This window comes from Gallinula chloropus (assembly GCF_964237585.1).
Source record: "Gallinula chloropus genome assembly, chromosome: 1".
Lineage (NCBI taxonomy): Eukaryota > Metazoa > Chordata > Aves > Gruiformes > Rallidae > Gallinula > Gallinula chloropus.
Genome location: NC_140085.1, coordinates 90,002,097 through 90,026,603, shown reverse-complemented (window position 1 = coordinate 90,026,603; position 24,507 = coordinate 90,002,097). Strand labels below are relative to the sequence as shown.

The window sequence follows — 24,507 nt, the reverse complement described above, 5'->3', positions numbered from 1 at the left end:
TCTAACATCATACATATTAATAAGTGTACATAAATAGGATCCTACACTCAAAGGCTGTGGGTTCATGTAAATATTTTAATTTGGAAAGGAGAAGGGGTAATAAAAGGATAGTGAAGGTGATTTTTTAGGTATTCTTTGATTTTCTTGGATCAATCAGTCTATCTGCCGCCCACAGCGAGACAAACCTTTTCCGCTTCACTAAATCCAGCGCCAGAGGTGAGTCACTAAATGAACAGGCACCTTTCTGTGGGACTGGAAAATGATGACGGCAGGCATGTGCTCCCCAGGCCGCTGCCAGGGACCCCAGCACCTCACTCTGAGCGGTCCCTGCCTTGGTCACCCTCCTCAGCTTTTCAGAGAGCACAACCCAGATGGGGGAAGGGACCAGACCTCAGCCACCATTGCTGAAGCGGCCAGACCTCAGCCACCACCGCCTACTCTCATTAAGGCAGTGCTGGCCCTGAAGATGCCGGACCAGCAAAGGGCGGTCTGCTTGCTGCAGTGCTTCCTCGGGAGAAGGGGCAGGCAGTGGCCCTGGACAAACCAGCCTCTGGTACTCAGAAAGCAGCCACGCTGTGTTCACCTCTTTGCTGTCGGTGAAGCCAGGAGTGGGATCCCCTTAGCGTTTTCCCCCCCGCCGCCCCACACTCTTCCCCAGGCCTCAGTTTCCCTGAGATGCACAAGGGCCATTACTCAGGAGGCCTGAAGGTGGTAGTGTGAGACCAAGGCAAAGCGAGGATGCTCTCCTGCAGTCTGGGCCGGCAGGCTGTGTGCTCCACAGCCTCAGCCGATGACAACATGTAGCTGGGAAGCTCCTGAGGTTGGTCAGTCCCCTTTTTTGAAACTTCTTGTAGTTTTCTCACGTTCTGCTTCTTGTGGTGTAATTTAAGCAAGATAAGGAAAGAAGCATGCCAACGTCTAGCTTGCTTTCTGCACACAGGACTGATGCGTGGCCCTCAGGACTTCTTAGATTTTTTTTTTCCCTTTCAAAATAAAAGATCTGTCCCGAAGGAAATTACAATTTGTTTCACATTACAAATTTGGCCATGTGATAATATTACAATGCTATATCACATTACATTTTCATATATTCCAACCGGAAAAATGTTTAAGATCTTACTGTAGCGTAGTTATTATGAGTTGAAACAAAGTCAAAATCAAACATTCCGACTTTACACAAACAATCTGTTTCAACCATGTTAAAAGCATCGTTGAAATTATGTTTCACAGAAATATTTGAAAATATTAATTGGTTCTCATGGAATGTCTTGGGTTTATAAACTCAGCTGTTTTTTCTGTTTTGACAGGGGAAACAAAAATCATCAACAGTTTTAGTGAAGAAAATCTGCTGCTCCAGTTTCTCATTAATGGTAAAATTTGGCCCATGAAGCAGCCAGTACTAAACCACTGCCACCCAGCTTCTAAGGAAATTACACAACAATGGTGTGCATTCTGAAGGTGCTGCAGGGAGCTTATAACCTTGACTTCTAAGCAAGACAGACAAGTTGATCTGATTTGATGGCCCAAAGGGAAAGAAAGAGAAGAGTTAGAATGGTATTAAGAGGTGCTAAAACCCACCTTTGGTGGCAAATTTGACTGGGATGGGCTGAAACATTTGCTGCCATCAGCTCTCTGCCCTAACCTGCTCCCTGAGAGCACTACCCATGAATCAAGGCCATGGATATGCACCCTGAAACATGCCTGTAACAATCTCTGACTTCAGTTTAATATTCAGGAGAGTATATACCTCCCATCCATCCACCCATCCATCCATGCACCTCTGCTGCAGAAATATTAGGCCCAGAGCAAGGAAACAGAGCAGGCAGATGGAGGTATTCACTTTAAATCACTCCAGTGCCAAATGTGAGCCATACAGACATGGAGGTGGGCATACACACAGGCAAAACTGTAAGAATAACAGCAGTCCGAAATATCTTGTGTCACTGTGAGAAAAGCATGCCAGCAGAGTCAAGTGGACATCTGTCTAAGCAGATGGGATCCGTGTCCCACTCACCAGAGCGACACCCGCTGAAGATTCAGACAGGTGTGGGGTGTGGATGTAAGGCACATGGCTAACTCTGCTCTGAAGTGGTTTTAGGTGGGTTGACATCTCCTTTATCAAGCACCTTTCTGTATTGCGTTGGTGGACAAGGGGTCTCTGGGAGAGGGCTTTATGCCAGTGACTCGAAACCAGCAGAGCAGTCAAGTTCTTGCACCCTCTTCACTGTGGGCACGTCTCAACCGCCTGCCCCTCCAGGCCCCTGGCCTGTGACCCCATGTAGGCACTGCCGAAATGGCTGGGTGCAGGCGTGCATTTGCTCTGAGCAGGCTGAGCCCTCCTTTATCTCTCCTCGCTGCCTTGCTGAAGCTTCTCTTCACCTTATTGTTCTCCCGAATATCAATGAGTGACAAGGCATTGCCAGCTTGTCTGAGGGGAGAGACAGGGCAACATCACTGCTCCTCTCTTTTCCTCTCTCCCTCTTCTTTCTTTCCTTATACAGCATTGAGTTTAAGGCACAAACTATACCCTGTGTAAGTGTCTCATGGCTGACTGTTTCCTCAGCGCTTCCCCCCCATGTCAGATCATATAACATAAACCCAGAAAGGTTTCTCTCTTCACCCAGAAGTCCCTCCTGCCCACGGACAAACCTCTCCCTGTTTACCCACTCCGGTTGTGATGTACTCACAGTTCACAGTGACCCGGACTTGCTTGACGTCTGCTGAAGCAACTTCGTTGGCAGCTTTGCATTCGTACTTGCCCGACTGCTCTCGTGTGATCCCTAGGATCTCCAGATACTCTTCCTCGCCTTCAAACTCTCTGCCTGGTAGAACAGAAAAATACAGATGGTGGGTCTATTAGGCATTCAGATTTGGGAAGCCTTCTGCTTAATTGCTGTGAAGGAACAGTCATGGCAGGGATTCTGCATATAAACAACAGCCATGAGCGATTTAGAAGGTATTTCAGAAGCCCTATCAACAAGATACTAGCATTTTATTTAGTTATGGAAAACTTGGGTTCTGAAAATCTGGAAGGAAACAGAGAAGTGGTACCAAAGCATTACATCTCACAGGCTGTCCAGGACAAGAAACAAAATCACCACAGGAGAGTGGGGTAAACGTACTGGTGTGAGATGGCCGAGTACAAGGGGAGGTTAGTCAGCCTGCAGTCCTCAGACGTGGTAGTGTATTGTCAGCACCCTTTTGGCCACTGCGAAACTGTGAAAAACATCTTTCTGTCTCTAAGAGCAACCACCACCCAGAAGTGCCATTGATCAGATCGAGCAACGGTTAAACACAGCCAAACTGAGAGAAACAAAGTGTAATTTGATCCGCGGAGGCCAATAATCATCACGAATCCCTGATCTACTGTACATACAAAATGACACATTTAAACCGCGCTGCCTTGCTAACACAGTTTTGAAAGAAGTGACTTGATCGTCAGGGTTAGCGCCAGGGTCAGGAAGCAGGGGAGGTCTGTGGCCTCGCTTTTAATTCACTGTATGACCTTGGGTGAGTCACTCTATTGCTCTCCCTCTGTGAGCTGCAGCTAATAGCCCCTCTCTCCCATCACCTCCTGGTCAGAGAAGGGCGGAGAGGTTAACCCATGTAAAACACATTAGAATCGTTGGATGAATGGTGCCAGGGAAGCATGAAATATCAGGATTGGTATAGCTGCCCTATTCCTTCAGAAAGCAAAGAAAGACTGCTCCTGGAAAGAATGTGAACTGCACTGGCAGCAGTGTAAGGGGACATACTTCTCCAAGAACATGCCAAGCCATAAGTCCCAGTTGTGTGGTTGTTTTTGTTTAGAGAAAGCGTCCTCCAACCCTCAAAGGGTAAAAGTGAAATTAAAAACAAACAAAACCCAAACCAAAAGGTCAGCTCATGAGGGCTCCCATTCAGGCTCCTCAGAGAGTGGTCAGATTTTCCATAACAGCTCTCTGCTCAGAAGACATTTTCTGCTCAATAGGTGTTGAGCACTTTTGAGCCCCTGCTCACTTCACGTTAAGTGTTTAGTGCAGTTTGATGGACATCCAGTAGTGCCTGAGAGGATAGGGCTGTTGTCCTCGGGTCTGCGGCACTGCGTGAGAGCAGTGGGTGAGCCATGTCTCTGAAGCAGAAGTTCCCATGGAGCCACCTGCGATGAATCCCACCACACAGACACAGGCTTGCTGCAGGGTGTTGGCTGGGTCACACTGGGGACACCACCTGCCTGCCTTTCCCTTCTGCATCAGAGACAGGGACTTCAGCAACTTCAAAGTCTGATCAGAACTCTGTCCCTTACATAATTGGTTTTGTCTTTTGGGGTTTTTTTCCTCCCCAGGCAATTTTCAGAACCATTCTAGGGGAAAAACACCCCCCATGATGGAGACTCAGCATGAAAACAGCAGTGCACCTATTAAAGTCATGCAAAGACAAGGTTTCCCCTTTCTTTCAGCAGGCCTAACCAGCAGTCACTTTTCCAGCTCCTACCAGATGTTCAGGTAAGCGGAAATCTCATTGCTACGATAAGTTTTCAACTGCTTTAATACAGGTGTCCGCAGCCCCTAAACAGTCTGCTGATAGGCCTTGCAGCATGGAAGGGAGGCCATGTTGGCTCCTGCTGCCCAGCCAGCGCTCTGGGACGCAGCCTTCAGTCCTCTGCTGTGCCCCAGAGAGCCAGCTGGAAAGGGAGCAGGGTGGGATTTTCATGGGTGCTTTTTATTGCCATAATGCAAGACTGTGCTAGGGAATCCAAACTCCTCTGGGGCCAGATACAGGCGAGTCCTCGTACTGGAAAGGCCTTCAGTCACCATCGAGCCCATTCCCCAGCCTCAAGGCATTACACTTGGGTCATGTCATGGAGACAGGCACCCTCTGCCCTCCAGACGCAGAGACCCTTGCAGCCTCTCCAGAGGATCTGTTCCTATGCTTCGCTGGCTGTACCAATGGAGTGGTTTCCCTCAAGTTTGACCCGAGTCTCCCTCGCTGCAATTTAAGGCTATTATTTTTGTCTTAGCCACTACAGACAAAAGGAACAAATCATTCCCTCCTTCTCTGCAATAGCCTTTTATCAACTTTTAAATCACTTATGTTCCTCCCTCAGTTGTCATCTTTCTTTTTTTTTTTTTTTTTTTTGGCTGAATATTGCCAGGTCTGTCAACCTTCCTCTGTAGGTGAGGTTTTTTAGACCCTTGATCATTCTTGTTCATTCCTTTTAGACCTCTCTGACAAGCTCACATTTTTTCCTGGAAGCGCAACACCCCAAACTGAACACAGCATTTCAAGAGGAGCTGTTACCACGGCTGAACGCAGAAGAGGGATTGCGGCACAACTTCTGCACTGGGTTGCTGTCTGTGCAGCCAACACATACAGGTTGTGGCTTTGCCATAGAACGATTCTTTTTTTGCTTGTTTGTTTGTTTGGGAACTCTTCTAATTCCCAGATCTTCTTATCACATACTGCTACCCGCTAATAATGCTCTTTGAAAATCCCACCCCCAATTTGAGCTGACAAGCAACACTCCCCTCCTTTCACAGCAGCGCTCCCAGTTGGTAGGTCAAGCCAGTTGACTGGAAAGTTAATCAGACATCAGGGAAAGACTCACAAAGAAAAGGTTAAAATGCAATTTGCCTCTGCTTTGCAAATCATTTGCTCTGCAATTCTGCCTTGTTTATACACAGGGTTCATTCCAAGTGGGACTTGCTTCTCCTGCAATTTGCCCTTGTCACAAGCCTGTCACCATAATGAAAAGAGGGCTGAGGGTGACTTAACCAGCTCTAATGGAGTGGCACCCTCATTAAGGGTGCTGTTAAGTCTGTCTGTCAGAGAACCACATCAGTGGAGCTCCAAAGTATCCTAAAAAGGTACATACTTCCCCAAGGGAAGCTTCTCCCCACATAAGTACACGCACTTAAGGACTGAACCATGCACCATGTCCAGCAGGAGAGCTTTCACAGCTGCACGCAAACCTTCCCAAGGGACAATGAGTTGTTGGGTTGTCCAGTGGAGCTCTCTGGGAATGAGTGAAAGGAAGCACTTCTGTTTTAAAGGGCGTACCAAAGACATCAATAGGCCCATTTAGCTCTGCACCCGCCGGCTCCAGGACACAGATATGAGCATAAGACTTAAGGGAAAGTTTCTGTGACAGTCTTTCTGACATAGTGGTAGCACTGTTCCTGTCCCTGCACTGCTGACCTGGTTCAACCCCGGACATCAACATTTTGCTACAAGAACCCAACTACATTCACTTGCAAGACAGACCCTCTTGCTTGCAGCCCTGTCCCTTCCAAGAGCACATTTAACCATTTCTAACAAAAGGCATTTATATAAAATTGAGGTGTCATAGTACAGATCAGTGAGAGGGAAGATGTATCACGGTGTGTTAGAAAAATGTCAGGTTGTGATATCTTGCACAGAGCTGTAGAGATGTTTTCACTAATTCACCTTGGCAGCCAGATTAGGTGAGTCACATTAACTCTAACCTCTAAGGCAAAAGGGGGGCGGGGGGGGGAGTAGAAACAGAGCTTTATACACCAAGCAAATGTACAAATGTTTCCATGCAGGAGCCAGCTTTGGCAGGGAGCGGATGGTTGTCACTATGCAGTTTATCAGAGTGGGGAGGGAGAAGGGTTGGACAATGCTCTTTGGTACCGATAACAACGAACATACTCCATTAGGTGAAGAGAGGGACAGCCAGCTCCTGGCAAGTGAGCTACTCCATTCCCATTAAGAGAATACGTTTGCCTTGAGCATGTCATCCAGGGATGAAATCCTGACCCTCCTGCCAAACCTTCCTCACTGACATGGGTTGTCCCCTGGCTGTTTTGTCCAGTTCAGCACAACCCCTTCCCAGTGAGGGGCCTTCCAGGTTTCTCGGAAGGCGGGGGGGACGGAACATGGACACGGACTCCCTGTGCAGCGCAGCTCTTCTCATCCCAATACATCCCTTTGCATGGCTCCAGGCAACCTTCTTCCTTGCAGGGTTTTCTGCCATTTGCATGTTCATAGCCAGCCTGGTTTGTTGCTGCAGCCCCATTAAACACCATCTTGCCAAGCTGTAGCTCCTTAACTCAGCCCCTGTAAATCAGAAAGAGGAGCTTTCTGCTCTGGAGGCCGGAGATACAGAGTATGAGCCTGGGAGGCTTGACAATCAAACCAACAGGGAACGACCTCGAGCAGAGCGAGCCAGGCGCCTGCTGCCGCTCAGAGCTGGCAGAGCCCTTTTTGCACAGGGATCTGCGGCAGGCGGCTTTGATGTGTGCAGGAGGAAGGCTTTGAAGGCCTGGTTGCCTCAGCCACTTTTCCCATCCCCTGGGTTCCTAATTGGACCCAGTAAAGTAAATAATGAACCCTAACAGCAAACTTGCTTGGCAATGCTAGGCTGCTGGCAAGAAGCCTTCCTCTGCCCCCACCCTTCAGAGACAGCCTTGTACAATGCCAAGGGCTCTGCACGTTGTCCCCTGTTGACATGCACACCTGCCTATGCTCTCATATATATACACTATAAATTAAGTACTTGTTATATATATGTATTTATAGAGAAAAATCCCATTGTGAGTGCAGAAAGGCAGACTTACACCTGCCCCACCTATTTGTGGATCCTTCCCACCTTCGCCTAAACACCGTTACACTTTCCTCAAAGGCTAAATTTCCTTTCAAAAAATGACACAGACCCACACTTGTACCTCGTGCAGACAGCCCATTCAGGTAGCCAAGGGACCAGTAAAGAGCTCTGCTGCATGCTCGACCAGAGAGGGCTTTCCCTTTGTGCCTGGATTCCTTGTATCTCCAAAGGGGAAGCGGTCTGCAAAGGCAACAGCTGCATTTTGCTCCATCCTCTCCTGTTTATGCATCCAACACTGGGCTCCGTATTGTGCAGAAATCACTTTAGTTCTCTTTTAAATACCATTGTGGTCTTAAACTAAACTGGAGTTCAGACCCACTGAAAGTATATGTTTGCATTTGGTATATGGAAAAAGAGATCAGATACCCTGCTTCTGTGTTTATTTTCTTTCCAAGCCTCTTTGTAGTTGTGAAGAAGGGAAAGCAGAAGGGGTTATGTGTCTTTGTTGGGCCCTCTTCTGCCTAAAACAAGATGCAAGGGGATAAAAAAGATTACAAATCAATAAATGCCATTTGAAGTTTGTGTGTGTGTGTAGCAACTTCCAGAGCTGGAGGTTTTGTTCTCGCTGCACTCTCCATTTATCGTTTAAGGTTTTGCTCACCTAACTTTCCTCCTTCCCTCTCCACCTCACATTCCCTAGGAACAGGCTTCTGAAAGACAAAAATAGCTCAGTGAGCCTTTGACATAATTTTTTTTTGTTTTACCTCCAGCTGGGATTTCTTTTTTTTAATTCAAAACTTTGAAGTTCTCATTTCTCGGTCTCCATCTCCTCAGCCATCACAGATTCCAATGAGCTTGGCATTTTTTTTTTCCTGTCCCTTAGTTGAAGAGGCTTGTTTTTAGCAAAGAGATCAGTGGAGAGCAGCAGATGGTGGATAAGCAAAGGGACAGCTAGCGCTACAATGCTACAGCGAGGAGGGAAGGCAGAAAAACTAGTGTGGCGTGGGAATTGGCTAAAATGGGGAAGGTTTGAGAGCGGAAGAAAAATAGGTGGAGGAAAAAAATAGAGGGGGGAATGAAGAGAGGGACAGTGGGCGGGAGAGAGAAAAGCAAACAAAGTGAGATTCCTCGGTGACTAAGGAAAAGACAAAATGGTAGCCAGCTACCGGGTAGACAGAGAACTGCACCGAGACAGAGTGCGTGAGAGAGACGGGAGGCGAGACGGTGGCAAACAGAGCGATGTACAGCACGGAGAGAGGCACAGGCGTCCCTTGTGTAAAGGGAAATAACAACTGCCAGAGGGACAGGAACAGAGGGGTCACATGTAGTAAGGCAATAATTACTCTGTTTAAGCAGCGAGGCACAGCAGGGTATTTATTGTTTAAGCTGGCCTCATGCCTCCCTTGCCCTTAGGTCTGTAGCTATTGCACATAAACCAAAAAACGAGCGTGGTGCCAGGGAGGGCTCTGGCCTGGCTCCGGCTTCATGAATGAGAATGAGTCAGATCAGGAGGAAACACCCTGGCATGGTTTTCCCTGGCGTTCACGGGACATCGCTCATCAGCGATCGCATTTTCTCCTTGTGTGCAAAGCAGACTGCTGTGCCTCCCAAGCCAAGGACTGAGCCCGAGGAGCGCCCGGGATGGGGCGGCTTGGGGGTCTGCTGGCACGGCTGGGGTTAACAAAGCCTGCAATCCTCATGGGAACCTTTTCCTCACGCCCCAGGCATCCAGCATGCAAATAAAACCTTCCCAAGTTGAGAGCAACCTCCCCAGACTGAATTACTCTGCTGTCTCTCGAGGGACAGAGCTGACCAAACCCAGCGGGAGACTGCTTGGGATGACCTGCCTCCACGGATGCCTCTGCCCAGGAGCTGGAAGCTAAGAGCTGACAGCTCCGACGCAGCTTGCATCCGGGATGTGGGTGCACCTCAGTGGGGGATGTGTGCTTGACATGGCCACAGCAGGTCTGCTGCCATCTCTGAATTCCCACTCCCTCCTCGCTCCTATTCGTCAATGACCACCAAAGGACACCGCAGTCTCTCCCACACAACCCTGAGTGTGGGCACGGGGCAGGTGTGCAATATACCACTCACATCTCAGCAGATGGTTAGATTTTTCATTCAAAATCCATGGGTGAACGCAAGAAGGAAAGGGAGCCACACCCCACAAAAAATCCAACCCTGCATCTGGTCAAAACCTTCTGTTGGACCAGTGTTTTCCTTCTACTCCTTGCTGACCCAGAAAAAGGAAGCATGTTCTGCCTCAATGTGAGATATAATTTTAAAAAATACAAAAATAAAATATTCACATTAAAGAAAATGACATTTTTAATATCCCTTATTTCCCCCCAAATTGCTTACTGAATTTAACCCAAATTTGCTAACACTTTTTTAATGAACCCAAACAGCATTTTTTTGGATACATGAATTGCTCTTGAACAAAACTTGGCGGTGATGCCAATGTGTGAAGTAAATTATGAACCATGAGGTAAATTAAGTCATCTAATGTCACAGCTACAATATTATACTCCCTAAATGTTGCATACTGAAATGTGAGTTATGACTATGCTACCAAACATCAAGCCCTAATTCTACTGCCAAGAAAATGACATATAAACACGAACAACCCAATAGCTGCACTGTTTCTGCGTCCCCAAATTCCTGCCTGCTGCCTTTTGGAGGCTTTGCAACAACATGAGGTAGAAGGCATCATCAGCTAGAGGAATCACTGAGATGATGCTGGACCCTTGTCTTAAAAAGGTAGGACACCTAAGTCCTTGTGGCTGAGGGGGACGATGTTGGACAGAAGAGAGGAGGACCAACAAAGAATCACAGCCCAGGCACGGGGGTTATTCAGTGTGCCAGTGATGGCACCACACTCATCTCCCAGCAGCACAGTCGGCTCTGTGGGGAGTTGCGTCTTCTTCCTCCACCACCTACACAAAGAGGATGGGCCAGCGATTGCCCCTGGCAAGAGGAACAGCAGGAGGGGGAGGGGAATAAAAAATCAATCGGTGTTTTTTTCCCACTGTGCTAAGCACGGGGAGGAAATGCCAGCGAGAGCTGCTGGAGGGGACTGGGTTTTCTTGCATGTCACGGAAACCTATGAAAGGCAATTAAAACACAACAGCAAGCAGCCAACTGCCACAGCCTCCAGTGACTCTGTCAGCTGGTTTCCTTTCATTTGGCCTCATGTACTCCTGCCCCTGCAAGTTCTCCCATTTGGGACAAAGCATTCATCTCTCGCCATTACACAGTTTGAAGACAACTTCTTCCTTACAGACCCAAGACCAAAGACAAGACCAACAGCACCAAGTCCTATCTGGGGCAAGTTCCACAAGAAGCCTGAGTGAACCGTACCGCTTCCGTCCTGCCAGCGGAGAGCAGGGATGGACTGCAATGCAGTTCCTAGTTTAGCTCCACAAATACTTCTGTCATTCCCAGACCTCAGGGAAACCTCATGTGATGACACTCAGTGGTGCTAACTGTGCCAGTCTGTCAGTGTAGGAACTATGGTGTTGGTCTGTGCTTGGGGGCATCTTTAAAAATCCCTGCTATGTTCTTTACAAGGGTCTTGTGTCTCCCATAGAGCAAGACATGCTCAGTGTACTATTGTCCAAGAATCAAGTGGCTCACTTTTGTAGGCATCCATGAAAATGTTTCCCTGTTTTTAAACATAATGGGCTTGTTCCCTTCTGTCTTATGTCCACTCACACTTCTTGGGGGGGAGCAAGAATGAACCCTAACTTAAAAAGAAGAAAAAAAAAAGTATTAAAAAAAATCCCACCAGAGATTCAATTCAGCCCATAGAATTCTATCCTTTTATGTTTGGAACTTGGAAGAAGGCCTGTGCAATTACAAATCGGGGCAAATTTGCTTGAAATAGGAAAGAGCATTGCCTCAGAAGCTTACACATTGCTGTGGCGGCTCCTCCGCAAGCCGGAGCCAAACATTTCATTGCCAGATCACACAGCCCCTACATATCCTGTGGTTTGCAAGATGGCAATTCCTGCAGCTCATCCCTGTTCTCAGCGAAGCTACTCTGAACGCCGAGCTCACAACTAACACCTAAAGACCGGGATTTCTGTATCAGCCTGGATCTTGACACTGATCTTTTACACAGCTGTAGTTTTCAACTGAGGAAATGAGGTCAAAGAGTTAAGCCACCCCTCAGCAAGATTTACCCTTTCAAAAACATGTCAGTGTGTTGTGATGCCTGGCACCAATATTTGTATAGGTGGATTAGCTCCTTGAAAAATCGTTTTGTTTGCTTTCCTGTTGACCACTCTCCTTGCTGCAATGTTTCTCAATTAGATCCAGCACAGTGACTGCTGGACACCATCCCCTGTATCTGCTGCTGGTGGAAGCAGCAAAAGGGATATTCTCCAGGGAGCACAAAGAAGGATCAGGAGATGAGGCTAAATGGCTGGATTTAGGACTGTGCAGGGTCCTGGTTTTAGCAGGGATAGAGTTAATTTTCTTCCTAGCAGAGGGCACAGTGCTGTGTTTTGGATTTAGGATGAGAATAATGTTGATAACAAGGATGCTTTAGTTGTTGCCAAGCAGTCAAGGACTTTTCAGCATCTCACACTGCCCTGCCAATGGGAGGGGGCATGGCCAGGACAGATGACTCAGCCTGGCCAAAGGGATATTCCATACCATATGAAGTCATGCTTTTTATATAACTGGGGGAATTGTCTGGGAGGTGGCGTGGCTCAGGAACTAGCTGAGCATTGGCTCTAAATAGTGAGCAACTGTGCTGTGCATCACTTGCTTTGACATTACTATTATTATTGTTGTTATTATTATTATTTCTTCCTTTTCTGTCCTATTAAACTGTCTTTATCTCAACCCACAAGTTCTACCTTTTTTTTTTCTGATTCCCTCCCCCCCCCCATCCCACTGTGGTGAGGGGAGTGAGTGAATGGCTGTGTGGCTGTTTTAGCTGCCTGCTGGGCTAAGCAAGCAGGCATGAAGCATTGCCAGGTATCGAAACAAGGATCACGGAGGTTTTGCGCAGGGTGGGGTGTGCTGGGATGATACTGTCTGGGCTCACACGCTGCAAGGACTTTTGATCAATTGGGCTGGCTCCTGTGATATTATCATCTGAGGTATCTGCTGTTGATTCATAGTGATAGTGGTCCAGATAAATGATTGCTTCAGTCCAGGATATTTAATTCCTCTGCTGTTAGCCACTCCCTTGCTTTCCAAAGAATAAAGAGTCTGTCTCTCTCAAACTTGCAAGGCACTGACTGCGAAGGAGGGGGAAGACATTTCCTCAGTGACTGATGTTGCAGCTTGTGCAGTCCTACAGGAGAGGCAAGCAGAGAGGAAACCAAAATCAGAGACCCTGATTTTGAGCTCTTTTAGCTCTCAGCTGCAACTCTTACCATCAGTCGCCAGTACCACTGCAGCATGGCTGGGAGGCTGGGTCTCTCCAACTGGGATATGGAAAAAGGGGGCACACCAGAAAGGGAGAAGGCAGCAAACAGAGAGTAGAAGAAACAATTTCAAATCAATTCCTTTCTGACTTGTTCCAGGTTACCCCATAAATTTAGGGCAGAGTCTGAGGACAAAGTAAAAAGATATTTCATTGCCTTTGTCCCAATTCTTGTGACACTTATAGAAAACATCCAGCAAATGTTAACATCACCAGCATGAGGCAGCCATGGCCAACCATGTTGATCAAGAGTGTGTCACTGGGCTTCTTCACTTCTCTGTATCAACCTGTTACCATCATGCACAAGAATCCACTTACCTCTCCCTTCCCTATCCTTCCTCCTTCCTCCCCAAATGTGTTTGTCTCCCATGGGGAGGGAAACGTCTTGCTCTGACACAAGCCCCTGGAGCTCCTACAGGAGCCAGGAGCAGCCCCAAGGCCCGAGAGAGCGTGAGACACCATCCATTTTGTGCTGAGGACTCATCGGCTCCTTTCCTCAAAGCTCCCGAAGACACAGGGATTTCATTAGAGTGCCTTTGCAACTGCACACCAGCGAGAGTTTTACTGTAACTGTAACAGCAGTTGTTCTAATTAAACCAACACAGAGCAGGCCACCTTAATCACCGGCGTGATTTCATCTTCCTTGAGGAGACAGGGGAAGAGGAATCAAAACTGGTAAGAGAGAGGGAAGAAAGGGAAATGTGCTGAGTCCATTTGCTCCCGGTTTCTCAATTTAGAGCACTAAGGGACGTCTCTCATCTCTGCTCAAAGATTAATTTGAGCTTCTGACGGCATGTTTTATTAAATGGTTATATAATAATTAATGCTTGAAAGCCGGGTTTCCAAAAGCCACTAAATGCTTTAACAGGACAAGACCCAGTGGCTTTCAGTGGCATTTGTGCATGCAAGTCACTCAGGTGCACCTGAAAACTTCACCTCTACTCCCTTATTCAAATGAGTGCCTCATTTACTCCATCAGCATGACCTTGCCAGGCTAGGTGGAAGAAACTAGGGGCAGAGGTGAAATAACCACAAGACCTCTAAGGAGAGGGTCCATGTTCCTTCAACCTTGGGTGGAGGGAGGAGGTACCAGCAGCACATGGCCTGAGCGAGAAATCTGTTGGCTGATGAGAGCTGGTACCCAGACACCAAGGACACCTGAGGAAATAACAGCATGATAATTCTCATCCTGACTCTCCCAAAGCCTGCAACAGGGAGGCACATCTGTCCCTGAGATGAGGCACGCCAGCAGGACAGGTAGAAATGCTGCTGGCAAGCTAGGAGGCCAGTGGGCCAAAGCTTAATAGGAAAACAGCAGTGATTTGTCTCCACCACTATTTATGTTTCAAGCACATGACAGGCTGTCAGTGGAAGTGAGTGCTGCTAAATTTACTGCTTCTCAGATCTCTGCCACAGTTGCATACTTGACAAGTCACTTCATTTGAAGGGCTAGGTGCTGGGCTGGACTTTCCTCCCCCACGCGCTCCTTCAGGAAAAGCCAGAAACCAGCTGTCTTTACACTGCAAACTCTTCTTCCCCTCGGGGCTGTAGTATCAGGGCACGAGTTTAGAGAGGAGGGATGCTCCCAGCTTACTCACTTTTAACCCCGATACACGCCGGTCTTGTTCTGGGCCGCTTGGCTGCAGATGTGAGTCTGACAGGAGACACAAATGACTGGGCCAAACTAACACCGGCTGGGTTACAGGGCTGGGCGTTCGGAGGCGGAGAATGTGAGACGTGGTGAGCACGGGCGAGTACCAGCTGGGCGCGTGGGCGAGAGCTGCCGAGCGTCGTGCGAAAGCTTGCGGGGATGCGAGAGGAAATGCAGGTGGGTGACAGAGTCTGCACGAATGAGGCTCTGCATGTGTGTGTGCATGTGCATGGGCTTGGGGAAAAAAAAAACGCATGTGGAAGCGCGGGTGCGGGGCTGGAAGTGTGGCAGAGCCTTAACGTGAGGCAGTGTCCCGGGAGAGGGGCGAGAGGACAAAGCATGTGGGGGTGTGCCTGCTGTCTGGTGAGCAGGCACACCCCCACATTGTTCAGGAGCGATTGCTCCTCCATTTCCCCTTTTTTTTTTGGAGGACTGCTGTTTAGAGCATTGTTTGCTTCCACTGTCCCAAGCATCGCATAGTACCTGCATCCACACAGCACCACGTGCGCGTGTAACAAGGCACCTTTTGCCAGGTGGGACAAGAGAAGATGTCTCATTTCTGGCCAGAACCTCTAATGTCTGTTTTCAGACATTGGAAAGCAGCAGAAGGGGAGTGAGGCTGCCATTTGATGACGTGGACCATAAGAAACTCCAGATCTTCCCTCCCTGAATCTGGGCACACTCACAGTACTTGGCAGGCTCTACTCTGCACCAGAGGAGACAATCAATCCAGTTCAAGACCAAAACAACCAAAATAGAGGGTGAATGTTCCCCTTTCAGGGTAATAGTGCTAAGCTCTTCCTCTTCACTTCTAGCTGGGGTCAGCAACATAGCTGACTGGCAAGAGAGAACCAAGTGGCACAGTGACAGTAAGCAAGATCCTTCTGGCTGTCTCAGCCCTTTTGTCTCACCCTTTAATCTGCTCCTTCTACTCTTGACCTGCCTTCCTTCCCCACAGCTTTGGCTCAGGTGGTGAGGGGACAAAGCTGGGAGAGGTGTGAAGCTCCTCTCAGTGCTAGTGCTGCAGTCAGGACAAGCTGGTGTCTGGACCCAGGTGGACATCACTCCCACATGTGAAGTGGTTTCCTACCCATGAAAGGAGAAAGACTGGCATGCTTCATCCTAATTTTAATTTATTTTCTTTTTAAACTTGTCCTCATTGCAGTACAAACATCTTGAAGAGTTCTGCTCTTAATTGGATGGAAGCTGCTCCTCGCTTTACAAAGCTGTGCTGCTGGGCAGCACTGCATCTTCTCAAATGCTGATTCTCCTTCTGGCTGCAGATATCAAGGGGCTGTTATCAGGAATATGGCGTTACGAAAGACAGCCAAAGGGGACTGGGCACATCCTCCTGCCCCAACCACTCCTTCCTTCTATACACAGTGGAGTTCTGCTTTCTCCCCCACATACTCTTGATCTCATGCACAAGAGCCTTTCATTATGCTCTCTGATGCGCGCTCAGTGAATTACACACATGCACGCACACAAACACACCCCCCTACACTGAGTGCCATCCGGAAGCAGGACACAGCCTCCTTTCTGCTGTCACACGGGTGTGGGACGATGGCAGTTTTCCACCAGCCCTTTAGGAATCTGCTCCGCTGGCTTTTCCAGCGGCGCAGGCCAGAGGCCCTTGTTCTGCAATTGCGCCACATACTTTATATGATTAAACGTAGCATCTGCAGCTATATTAGCCGGGCTAATAGTGACAAGTGCTATCAATCCTCATACTTCAGCGAATAAACCCATCACCAGCCGGGGACAGAACTCTCCCCTTGTCTCTCAGTGCTGTAATGTACACGCTACACGCCTTCTGCAGGCTTCAAACTGCCAGACACACCAGCCACGGTTGCAAATGGGCCACTTCTCTCTCTCTCTCCTGGCAGGTACAGTGCCGCAACTCTGGGCTGTACTGACCGCCAGCACACTGACTGGCACCGTGGTGCACAGCCCCCAGCCACCCCTCCCTTACTGCAGCACCTTCTCCTCATTATCAGCTTTGCCAGTGGCAGCATCTGCAGTGGCCTGTCAATACTCTGTCCTCGCCCTCCTGATCTGTGGGTGCCAGATGTGGACACAGACTGCCTCTTCAGGAATCCAGGAGTGGATGGGGCAGAAAGAGAGAGAGAGGCGGGGTTTGCAAGTTAGAGAGGAACAAGTGAGTTTGGGCATCTTCTCTTCTTGCTTTGGTTCACAGCCTTCCACGTGACATAGCAGGTGTTTTCACGAGCAGCTCATCTGAGGCGGCTCTAAATTGTACTGGGGGTGGGGGAGAAACATGGCCATTGTGCCCTCCCAGTTGGCCTCCAAGGACCAGGAATTCATCGACAGTAATCATCCATGCCCTGTGGATTGAGGTCCTCTGACACTTTTACTGGATAATAGTCCCTCTTAATAATCCAGCCACCCAATCGAATTCCTTTTTATCACCCCTTCAATACCAATACTCCATCTGAGTGCTCTGTGTAGGCGAGGGCTCTGAAAAAAAAAATAAATCCTGCCACTCCTGACCGTAAGATATAGAAATAATACAGGGGGAAAGAAAGGTTTTCAAACTCTCTCTCCCCAAACACTTATTTCCTTATTTCTCAGCTGCTCTCAAAACTGCTGTCCTTGTATTTCTAAGTCCAGCATTCCAAATGGGATGCTGGGTTTTATTAAAACAACTTCCTGGCTTATAGGTTATGTCGATATCCTGGTGGGATTTTATGCCACTAATCTCAGCAGTCCACAACTGCGGAACAGTTGAGGGGGGGGGAGGAATGTTAACTCCATTAAAATGGCAAATTCACCTGCAGACTGGATTTTTTCACTGCTTCGGGAGCAGAAGGTCCTGAGAGAATTTTCAGGCATTACAAGCTTGCACAGAGAGGGGGATGCAACAAGCAGGAAGGAGAGGGAAGAAGACAGAAGGATGGAGACTGGAGCATAGGGGAGGACCTAGCAAGACAACAACAACATTTAAAAAATACAGCATAAAGAAGTTTGTGAGGTCCAAGTCTTCAGGAGAAGGACAGAAAAGGAAATGATATACAGGATAAGGAAATGAGACACAGAGCATAAGGTACAGATGAAAGGTTGATGAAAAAAAAAGAGAGGGTAATGCAGTGGGCAAGCAAGGAGAGCTCTGGGCAAGGTGCATCACCATGGGGAAGCAGTGGGGGCTGTAGTTAGCATGGGCTGGGAATACAACGCACAAGGGGTAACTGAGGCCTGAGTCTTTCAGATCGATTACACTTAGAGTGATCTGTGGGAAGCAGTTTCGCTGCTCACATGTGATCCAAGGCAGCTGGCAGTGAGGAGCTCAGACACTCAGTTTGTATACATGCATGGGACATAGAAGTAGGAAGAGCAGTAGGTATGATGTTCCCACAGCCTTTGCTAGTGAGGGCTAGCAAGAGAGCAGGAATGCTTGGTGCTGACACTCCTCCTTACTTTCTGCCTGCTTCATCACATTAAAGGCAAATGAAACACACCATGAACGACTATCCCGTTTCTAAACAAACAGATGCTCTCATTGCTACCTTCTCAAAGACAGAGAAGTCCTCAAGAAGGTCTCAGTTAATAAAATGCTCCATGTTATGAGACAGTGTGCAATTCATGGATGAAAAAGACAAGAAGCCGTAGTTCCAACCCCAAAACAGTCCCAGCACTGCTAGGAATGTAGAAGATAATCTCCAGCACTTTCCATGCAGCCCTGGAAGCACTCTCATGCATTTCTTTGCCTCTTCTACCCCATGGCCCTTGCTGCAAACAAGCTCTGGTTTGCATGGAGACCAGTAAGGCTGCCAAGAGGCTCAGGGAGGAAAGAAATGCTGTGAGCCTCTCCAGTCATTTGTCATTGGGGTCCTTTAAGGTTTCAGTGTCCTCACTTGCAGATCTGTTCCAGTGGGCAAAGGCTTCACACAGCTCCCAGCTGCATCAGCTCAATCACACAGCGGAGCTGGGCCACCAGAGGCATGCATGGGAGGGAGCCTGCAAGCTGGGATGTGGCAGGAAGCTGCTGCAAGAAGGGATAGGGATGAAGCCCAAGTTGCTGGAGACCATGGGTGTGCTCCTAATGCAATGTGAGAAATGACCCTGCTGCTCTCCTGAATAGCCCAAGGAAGCCCAAAGAGGCTCTGGTCTGTCATACAATGAGAAGGCTGAGGACTGCTATGAGAGGGAAAAGCTCTACGGTCAGATTTGAAAAATCCTGGCTCTTTCCTACATCCCTCTTCTCTGCTAAGAGGAGGCACTTTTTGGGGAGTCATAGGAAAGAGCTGGAGAAATAAGAAACTGAGATACCTATTTGGGTATTTCTTCACTTAGCCCAAAAGCCTCCCTGAGCTCTTTCCAAACAGAAATTGGCTGAAGGTGAAATACAGCCCTCTGATGTCGAACCTCCCTGGCAGGCTTGTGTGTGCTGCTCCTTCCAGCACGCTGTGTTAACGCGTATGTCACGTGCTTAATGACTCAGCGACTTGATCGCCTTTACTTGGAGCAGACAGTGAGTTGGAGTCGGAAAGGTTTGATCCCCCATGTTTCTGTTCTCTCAGTCATCCACAGAAGTGGCTGGTTTCTGCACTAGCCCAAAGGCAAGCTTGGCTCTTTCAATTACGAAGAAAGACAGAATAAACCTTTAGGAGCCCTCAGAGAGACAGAGATGGGTTGATGCTGGCAGAGAGCATCCAGCACTGCTCAGAGGAGGGAGATGGTTCTGCTCCCCTTTCCAAGCAGGAATCCCGCTCCCCACCTACAGTGCGGTGCCCACGACCAGCCCTGTGCAGGAGGGGAGGCCTTAAGAGCTGGGGCAGGAACACAGGCTGTCAAGGTGCTCACCTATATTCTCTTCACATTCTGCATGGTAGCTATGGAGGTTCCCAGCCTGGAATCCAGGTGACAGGTTACATCTCAGCTTGGGCAAGAGACTTTCCAGGGAATGAGGCTAACAGAAATTCCTTCTGAGTTTTCTCGGGAGAAATGCAGCCTGAGTTAGATTCAGACTAATAGCCTAACACTTGTTCCTCTCTAAAAGCAGAAAATGCCCACGGCGTTTTTCTTGTGCTTGTGCAAAGACACTGATCACAAGCTTGTACACAGCACCACGTTCTGGGTCCCTTCTGCAGGGAAAAATCATTAAGCCAAATCACACCCGTACACCCAGCAAAAAAGGCAAAAGATGAAAAAAATTTTGTGTGCAGAGGGAACAGTCGCAGCTGTTTCAATTTATGAGACAAGAAATTGTATTTCAAAGAGAATACAGGAGTTTTCCCCTTTGAGAAAGTTATTAACCAGAATTTTCAATAAACCCCACTCCATTTATATGCCCCTAAACTGAAGTGCCCTGGTAGAGATTATACTGTGTTATGTGGGGATCTGCCCTGACAAGAAGAGCTCACAAGCCTTAGACCTTGCCCTCCCAGGGGCTGAATCACCTCTCCTCCTTTTTACCCATTACCCCACTGGCTTTCATTTTCTCACCCTCTTTTCCTCTTCTTAAGTTCACATACCTCTTTTTGTCTTTTCACTTCTTCCTCTTACCCTCTATCCCTCCTCCTCTTCCACTATTATTCTCCTTTTATCTTCCAACCCTTTCCTCCTTCCACTCATATATCTGTCTAGAAGACCAAAACCTGACTGTAACTCAGCTGAGCTATTGCAATGTCAAAAAACATTCATGGAGGAACCGTGTATTGGAGAAACATTTGGGGGAAGAGTTCTTATACTTCCAGCTTTGTTTTGCTTTTAGAGTTGTCTGTTACATGGCAAACACATGTGCCAATTGCTCCAAGAGGAGATGATGTCGTATCACACCACATGGCTGGAAAAGATTTCATTTTTCTACTTTGAAGCTGTGGGGAATTTAAATGGGGGGTAGAGGGGGAAAAAAAAAACCCAACCCAACACACCCTACAAGTGATGGAGTATGTTATAGCTAAAGAGAAATCACTAGGAGGTGTTGTCAGCAAAAAACTTCACTTAGGGAAGCCGGGCTGATAGAAATTTCCTTGTGGATGGCCCACTGAAGATGTGTTTGATTTGAACTGAGAAAGGCCTGCGTCTATTTTACTTGAGGACTCTGGAGGAAAGCTCAAGGCTATATAAAAATCCTCTGCATATACTAGCTTTGATGCTTTGGACATTTATCAAGAAAGCAAGAAAACAACAGGAGCAATCATGGTGGTGTAAGAGAGGAAGTAAAAAGCAGAGAGAGATGGTTGATCCAGCAATCCCATGTCGCATCTGCTCTTAAAACCAGAAAATATAGTGTGGAACATGCATCCATGTTTCACTCACACTTGTTAACATGGAGGTGATAGGTTACCCATGAAGGAAAAACAATAAATCAAGTATTTGTATAAATAAAGGGCACTATCTTCCACTTAAACATCTGTCACTGCTGGAGGAAAGACTGTGTTCTGCATAGACCATCACCCTTTCTTGTGCAAGGCTGTTCTTAGACACTGCCTCTGTGTCCTGTTGCTTTCTGCTTCTGTCTCACAGTGTCTCAGCACACGCTCTTCTGTATGTATATTTGTGTGTGGTCAACTTTATATAACACGATCTGTATGCAGCAGCCCGGCAATGAAAGCATCAACAAGCATTGCAAAACTGATATTTTCCTCATTAAAAAGAGAAAAATCCTCCTTCCCCAAATATGACCCAGTATCTGTATCTCCCTTTTGGACAATATATACTGTGCCGTACATACAATGGGAGCAATAAATAAGCCATTATGTAAAACAAGAAGCGGCTTCCTAATAGGGCAGTGAGTGTTTGGCATGCAGTCATTGATTTAAACATCAGCCAAACAGGTAATGATTAAAAGATGAGAAAATGCCTGCTCTTACTCAAGAGCACAATCAGCGCATTACAAAACCATACACAGATTTTGCACAGTAACTCCCTGGATAACTCCCGCCGAGGAGGGTCCAAGGCACAGGGTGGGCAGCGTTGAACCCTGCCGCCCAAAATCTCTCCATTCAGAAGACAAATGACTTCAGCTTCCAATACTCTCAGTCTTGTCCTTTCCCCCATCATGAGAGCCATGGCACAAATTAAGCAAGAGTTTGGTCTCCTTCCGCAAGCAGTGGTCAGTCCCCACACCAGCAGAGGGAGAGTGAAGTCTAGGAGGAGGAAAGCAGCAGCAAAAGCAGCTGCTATTTAGTGCTACAAAAGCAGCCTTTCTTCTGTTTCCATTGAATGTTCCTACCTCCGCTGGTCAAGGAAGCCTCCTTTGTATGCTGAGATAGGTGCTCATCAGGCTCTCTATAGCCAGTCTGCAACCCAGTGTCAAACAGGCTTATGCTGAACCACTCAGGGTTTTGAGGCTGAACAAAAACAAATTGGAAAAAATACAGCAGCCGGTCCTCAGAGCGAGCATTATATGAGCCTCACATGGAACTAACCGAGCATCTTACTGATCTGTACAATGCTGCTTCTCTTTCCATTCACTGCTTTTACCCAGCTGACTGAACTGTCTCAGGAGACTCCCTGGTTCGGGGTTCACCTCCGCGCAGCTCTTCCCGTCCACCTCCTCCGAGTAACCAGCCTTTCTTTTCCAATTCCCTCCGCATGAATAAGAATATCTCTGCAGGGAAAAGTCGCCTTTCTCTGCAATCCCCAGTTTAATACTCTGACACGGCATCAATATCCTGCTGATATCTCTTCCTTTTAATTAAGTTCTACCCCCGCCTTTTATGCCCCTTCCTTCTCCTTAAGTCGTTCAATTTTCCCCTCTGCCCTGCTTCACCCATCCTGGTGGGGTTTGTTTTCTCTTTCCTTCCCTCTCCTCCTCTCCTGGAAACTTGCCACCGATACAGCAGAAGGGAGCACACCGAGAAAGGTTAGGCAAACACAACATTATTACCAGAATCAGCAACATATTGCTCATTAAACATTTAAAATCAACAGTTGCCGGCTCGATCTGCCAATATTGTGAGAAATGCCAGTTTTAGCTCAAGGTGCCTCTTGTTTCCAAAATGGCTTTATTTATGATGTGGGAGCTGGTGGCTGCGAGAACAAAACCCTACCTCCAGCCGCCAACAACACCCAAGCTACAGGCAGCTCCACGGAAAGTTCCCCAGCGAGCACCAATCGCTCCTGCCTCCCCATCGCCCCCGCTGCTTTCCAGAAACAAATGGATGTGTAAGAGCACAGAAATGTGTTTGCAGGAGATAAATTATTTATCTGAAATTTACTGTTGTGAAGTCAGCGTAATTCTCAAATCCGCAGACATATTTTATGCACTGATAGGACGTTTCAAACAGGGGCATTTGGACTTGTTTCTTCCCTCCTCCTGCAGGTATTAGCACAATAATACCTCACCTGGAAAAGAGTTGGTGCTGGAGCTGGAAAGGCAGTCGGATAATACGCTTGTAGTTTCTCATTGTGTCCCAGCGAAGTTATGTTTCTTGATAAACAAACTGGCGTTACACTCCTTCCCCCACCCCTCCAATCTCTGTGATATTTGCCTTTCTTTCTCCTCCCTAGCCTCCAATGTTGATGCATTTGGAAAAGACAAGTTTTATACTGTCTCAGGTGCAAACATAGCTACTGTGGGCAAATCCCAGAGTCCCCCAGCTCTACCAGTGTCCTCCCTCCTGCTCTGCAGCAGTCCTTCCTGTCTCAAACCAGGTCAGAGACTCATGACTCCTATATCAACATGTAGATACACACATGCCTACTGCTACATGGGCACTCTCCTTTCTTCTGCTGACTTCTGGGGTGTTTCTGCATCCATCAAGGCCTGTCAAATGTCATGTTCTTTCAGGAGTCCCTTGGATAGTCCGGGGTATCTAAAAACCATGCCACTGACAATCTTAGGAGCAGCCATCCTAACTGAGATTCCTTCTTCCCAGAAAGCAGTTTTGGGGAAATTTTGCCAATTATTCTGAAGGGAACGAAGCTGGCTCCTAGGTCTCGGTGTGAACACCTATTAAGCCTGAACTGTACTTGTTTGAAGCATACAAAATCAGACTGTCCTCTGCTCAGGCAGAAGTAAAGAGGGCAATTATAAAGCACACAGTTCACATAGCAGATAATCAGCCCAATGCTTCTGACAAGGTCTTGGCCAGTGAGCAGCAGCGAGTCCCACAGATGCTCACAGGCACCCTAGACTTCAAGTCAGTCAGAATGGAAATGAATATGGCCCGGCCATGCCTTTCCCATTGCTGTGCACTGGTGTATTGAAACCAGCACAAGCTCAAACAGAAGCCAAAATCTTGCTCAAGGCACTAGTAAATCCAAAAGGCAGCGGTAAAGACTGCGGTCTTCCAGGCTATAAGTGAACATTTTTGAGAAATCAGATGGAATGTTTCCAACAATCCAGAGCTCCTGCAGAGAAGTCCCAAAAGCTCCTCATTTCAACAATAACTCCGTAAGTGGATGCGCTCTCCCACCTGCCTCTTAAGAAGCCTAATCACATACCAGGTCCTCCGCTAGAGTTGGCCACCGCACAGCGAAGGAAAAGTTGGCAGCCGTTTCCACTGAAACATAGCCTAAGCATCTTGAAACGCTGCCATTAGAGATTTTAAGGGGAAAAGAAAAAATACGAGTCCTTTTGATTTAAAAACAGTTTCTCTCCTCCTTGCATCTGGCATCCCTTTTGTTTGTTAATCCAAACAAACACCTGACCTATGGTCAGATAAAACATGCTGGATTTCCACTGATAGGAGCAAATCTTCACTGTGGCTGCGAACGGCTATTTTTGTGTGCTGTTGGATATTCAATGGGAAAGATGGAGCCCCCCTCCCCACCCTTCCCGAGCTAATTACCTTCTACTGCTGTCGACAGGACTGCAGGGCCCTGCTCAGGTCAGCCAAAAAGACCATACTCTTGCACTTAAGCTCTGTGACAGCAACTGATGGTGAAAAATTGCTGCTGCGT

At 47.7% G+C, this 24,507-nt stretch overlaps 1 protein-coding gene across 2 annotated transcripts in view; it reads right to left on the bottom strand.

Annotated features, from left to right (window-relative positions):
- The window catches only part of LSAMP (limbic system associated membrane protein), a gene marked incomplete at both ends in the record, with an annotated part of 312,320 nt that overhangs the window by 25,489 nt on the left and 262,324 nt on the right, over positions 1-24,507 (bottom strand). For both annotated transcript variants that reach the window (XM_084270918.1, XM_084270919.1), the window contains one exon: positions 2,688-2,822. In XM_084270918.1, the coding sequence (XP_084127044.1) occupies positions 2,688-2,822 (135 nt within the window). The remainder of the gene's footprint in view (positions 1-2,687; positions 2,823-24,507) is intronic.